Source organism: Cajanus cajan, chromosome 5 (genome assembly GCF_000230855.2).
Source record: "Cajanus cajan strain Asha chromosome 5, NIPB_CcT2T_4, whole genome shotgun sequence".
Taxonomy (NCBI): Eukaryota; Viridiplantae; Streptophyta; class Magnoliopsida; order Fabales; family Fabaceae; genus Cajanus; species Cajanus cajan.
The window spans coordinates 48,939,938-48,943,915 of NC_138521.1; the positions used below are offsets into that span (position 1 = coordinate 48,939,938).

General features: G+C 31.8%; 1 protein-coding gene across 1 annotated transcript; it reads left to right on the top strand.

Annotated features, from left to right (window-relative positions):
- Positions 1 to 1,275: 1,275 nt before the first annotated feature.
- Positions 1,276 to 3,718, top strand: LOC114917077 (uncharacterized). Its single transcript, XM_083074494.1, has 3 exons — positions 1,276 to 3,202; positions 3,315 to 3,553; positions 3,653 to 3,718. Exons 1-3 carry the CDS (start codon positions 1,276 to 1,278, stop codon positions 3,716 to 3,718), a joined length of 2,232 nt encoding a protein of 743 aa, XP_082930620.1.
- Positions 3,719 to 3,978: the final 260 nt, after the last annotated feature.

The window sequence follows — 3,978 nt, forward strand, 5'->3', positions numbered from 1 at the left end:
CTGCATTGAGCATACCACCTCAATGAGATAATACAGTGAAAATTTTTCACTACGCCAATGCGTGTACAACCTCTGTCAGAGGCAGGTGGTGAAGTAACAGGACTTGCTTCATGAATTCTTAGTGTATATAGAATTTTATATGTGCTTGATAAATATGTTCCTAGTCTTTAAACTGTTGCATGTCTACACAAGTGTTTGCGTTAAAAGTCTAAACGTCTGTTTGAACATTTTCAAAAATATTTTTAAAAGAAAATATGAAATAATTTTTTTCAATTGATAAAATTAGTTTAAACTAATGAAGTTCTCTAATACTAAATTCTCTAAAACAGTTTTAAATTTATGTATAAATTAATTTTAACTTAAAAAAATATTTTTTCTTTCTATTAAATATATTTATGGAAAAGTTTATCCAACAAATAGTAAATAAATTATAAATAAGCTCTTTCAAACAATATTTGTTCAATATATAATTATTGGTTAGGTGACGGAACCTAGGTCTAGCTGTGCTAATGCCTACCGTTAAAACAGCCATTGCTTGCAGTTTTTTATTAAAACAAGTTGAAGGTCATATATTAGATGTTTCAATCTCACTTTGAACAGAATAATATTTGGTTTATTTAGACAAGACTACTAACCAACAATTCACATCATGTGTTCCAAGACCTTGTATTTTGGTCGAACAAATGAATGTTTATTGTAATGATTATCACCATTATGATCAAAATCTAGGGAGGAAATGATCAAAATTGAAGGTTCATTTATTGATTCTTGAGCTGGTTGAGCAGTGACTAGTCAATTCGCTTGATATTGTTGCCCTTGGATTATACTCCTTTGGCTAATTTTGTGCAAGTGATTCAACACGATGCATCAAAAGAACAGAGTAATCTTATTAAACTCCACCCAAAATATCTCATTGATGTTTCAGCTGATTTTATAGGATTACAAAAGCTTGCTTTGTTAAATTTGGAAGGGTGCCATGTAACAGCTGCATGTTTGGATTCTCATGCATTACCTAAGTGCTTCACTTCAGATAACCATGATTTATTTTGAAATTACTTATCTAATTCCTTTTTTATATATATATTTTAAATTACTTATCTAGTTTTCATTTTTATGTATGCCATTTTTTAAATTAATTTATTTATCTAGTTTTCATTTTTATATATGCCATTTTTTAAATTAATTTACTTATCTAGTTTTTATTTTTATATATGCCACTTTTTAAATTAATTTACTTATCTATTTTTTTTTTCTTCTAGTCAGATGGATGTAGTAATGGATAAATCATGGATTGATATGCCAAGGAATAAAATAGAATATCTAGATGGATTAAATAAATTCTTAGATTTTGCTTTTGAAAATCGATCTGTCAATGGTGCAATAAGGTGTCCATGTCCTAAATGTCATTTTAGTAAATGGAAAACTAGAGATGTTGTGTTTGACCACTTGATTTGTAAGCAATTTCCAAAAAATGACAAAGTTTGGATATGGCATGGTGAAGCATATGAAACAATGGCATCAAGGGACACTGAAGTAATAGACGAGCCGTTGGAAAATGAAAATCCAGTGTTAAATATGATAAATGATGCATTTGGGATCAATAGATACACTGAAGTGGAACATGATATGTATGAAGGACCATTTGAGTTTGTAGACACCACAATTGATGAAGGAAATGAGAAAGTTGATGATTTTCTTAAAGATTGTAACCAACAATTGTATCAAGGGTGTCAAAGGTACTCAAAGTTGTCTTTTCTATTAAGGCTATATCATATAAAATGTTTGTGTGGTGTGACCGACAAGGCGATGACAATGATTTTAGAGTTATTGAAAGATGCATTTGAATATGCAAACATTCCTAATTCATTTTATGAGGCTAAGAAGGTGATTTACAAGCTTGGTCTCAATTATACTAAGATAGATGCTTGCCCAAGAAATTGCATGTTATATTGGGGGGAAGATAAAAATTTGGAGACTTGCAAACATTGTAAAAAATCTAGATGGAAACAAAAAGGTACTAATGGTAAAAAGAAACTACCAACAAAGGTATTACGATACTTTCCCTTAAAACCAAGGTTGCAAAGGTTATTTATGTGTTCCAAAACAGCAAAGTCCATGAGATGGCATGCTTTAAATAGTAACCCAGATGGATTATTGAGACATCCAAGAGATGGCAAAGCATGGAAGTATTTTGATCAATTTCGCCCTGAATTTGCTTTAGAACCTAGAAATGTTCGCCTTGGTCTTGCAACTGATGGTTTCAATCCAAATAGAACCCTGGGAAATCGTTATAGTATATGGCCGGTAATTCTAATTCCATACAATCGACCTCCTTGGGAATGTATGAAGCAAACTTCTTTGATTCTTTCTATGATCATCCCAAGTAAAAAAATGCCTGGGGATAAGATTGATGTGTACCTACAACCTTTAATCAAAGAGCTAAATGAGCTATGGGTTGAAGGTGTGGAAACTTATGATTCTTCTATAAAAGAAAGGTTCATTATGCGAGTAGCTCTCATGTGGACAATTAGTGATTTCCCTGGGCTTTGTACTTTATCTGGGTGGAATACTTATACTGGGTATGCATGTTCGACTTGTAATTTTGATACTTTTTCTCGTCGATTAAGAGGTAGTTATAAATGGTGTTTTATGGGACATCGACGATTTTTGGAGAGGGGTCATAAGTTTAGATTGATGAAAAATCATTTTGATGGCACAATTGAAGAAAGGGATGCACCAAGATTATTATCTGGGTCAGAAATTTTGAAGCAAATTGATAATTATTTAAAAGACCTTGAGTTAAATTGTAAAGGGAAACGAAATCGTGAAGAAAATAGACCAAAGCAGTGGAAAAAGAAAAGCATATTCTTTAATTTGCCTTATTGGAAGGATAATCTTTTACGTCATAATCTTGATGTCATGCATATTGAGAATAACGTTTGTGACAATGTGTTGTATACATTGATTAAAGATGAAAAATCAAAAGATCACCTTGAAGCTCGTCAAGATCTACAAGATATGGGAATAAAAGAGGATCTTTGGCCAGATGAAAATGGAAAATATCTTCCTTTATTGTTTTCAATGACAAAAGAAAAAAAAAAAGATATTCCTCCCATGGTTCCTCTTGAGGAGCCGCTTGCACCTACTCAACGACCACGTGTAGGTCGTGAGTCAAGTAGGGTATGGACTGTACAAGTCATAAGTAACATTATTTTCTATTTTACTATACAACAGTTATATCTCTTATGAAAACTTCTTATATTTGTTACGTACCCATCAAAAACTTTTATATAAGCTATGTCACATTTTGACAGATGAGCAAGGAAATACAAAAAAGACTAAGTTGACAAAACCAGGAGTATTTGAGATGCCACGTGGTGAACGTATAGTTGTGCCATTTGATAGGCAAAAACGAGCCTATGGAGAAGCAGCGACACTTCTTTTAGGAGCTTGTGGGCGTATTTCGACTGATTCAAAAAATATTCCCATTAACTTTGATAGTTGGATAAAAGTTCCAAAATCATATAAGGATGATTGCTTTAACACTTTAAAGGTACATGCTTAAGAAAAATTTTATGGTCATTTTTTTTTGTAATTATGATATACTAACATGTGTTTTTCTTTTTGTTTAAAGAATCTATTTCATTTTCAGGCTTCAGAATTGATTGCTAAGCGTTATTGTTCACTTTCCATGTCAAGTATAGGAATGCAAAGATGAATATGTGGAACCGTGTTTATGACCATTGTCAAGAGAACAGTTAATTGCTAGAGTTCCTGATGGTATTCATAAAGATCAATGGTCATCATTTGTTGACTATCATCTAAGGCCAAATTATCAGGTAGTTTTAACAAATATTTATGATCATTAATTATTTTTTCAGCTTGACGTTTTAATAAATATTGTTTTTTCATAAGAATTGTGCAAAAAAAATACTGAAGTAAGAAGAAAGCAAACGATTCCACGTACCGATGGTGCAA

Coding starts and splice junctions, on each gene's coding strand:
- LOC114917077 (XM_083074494.1), top strand. CDS start 1,276: ATGGATAAATCATGGATTGATATGCCAAGGAATAAAATAGAATATCTA. Junction 3,203..3,314: donor ATGGACTGTACAAGTCATAA/GTAACATTATTT, acceptor ACATTTTGACAG/ATGAGCAAGGAAATACAAAA. Junction 3,554..3,652: donor ATTGCTTTAACACTTTAAAG/GTACATGCTTAA, acceptor TTTCATTTTCAG/GCTTCAGAATTGATTGCTAA.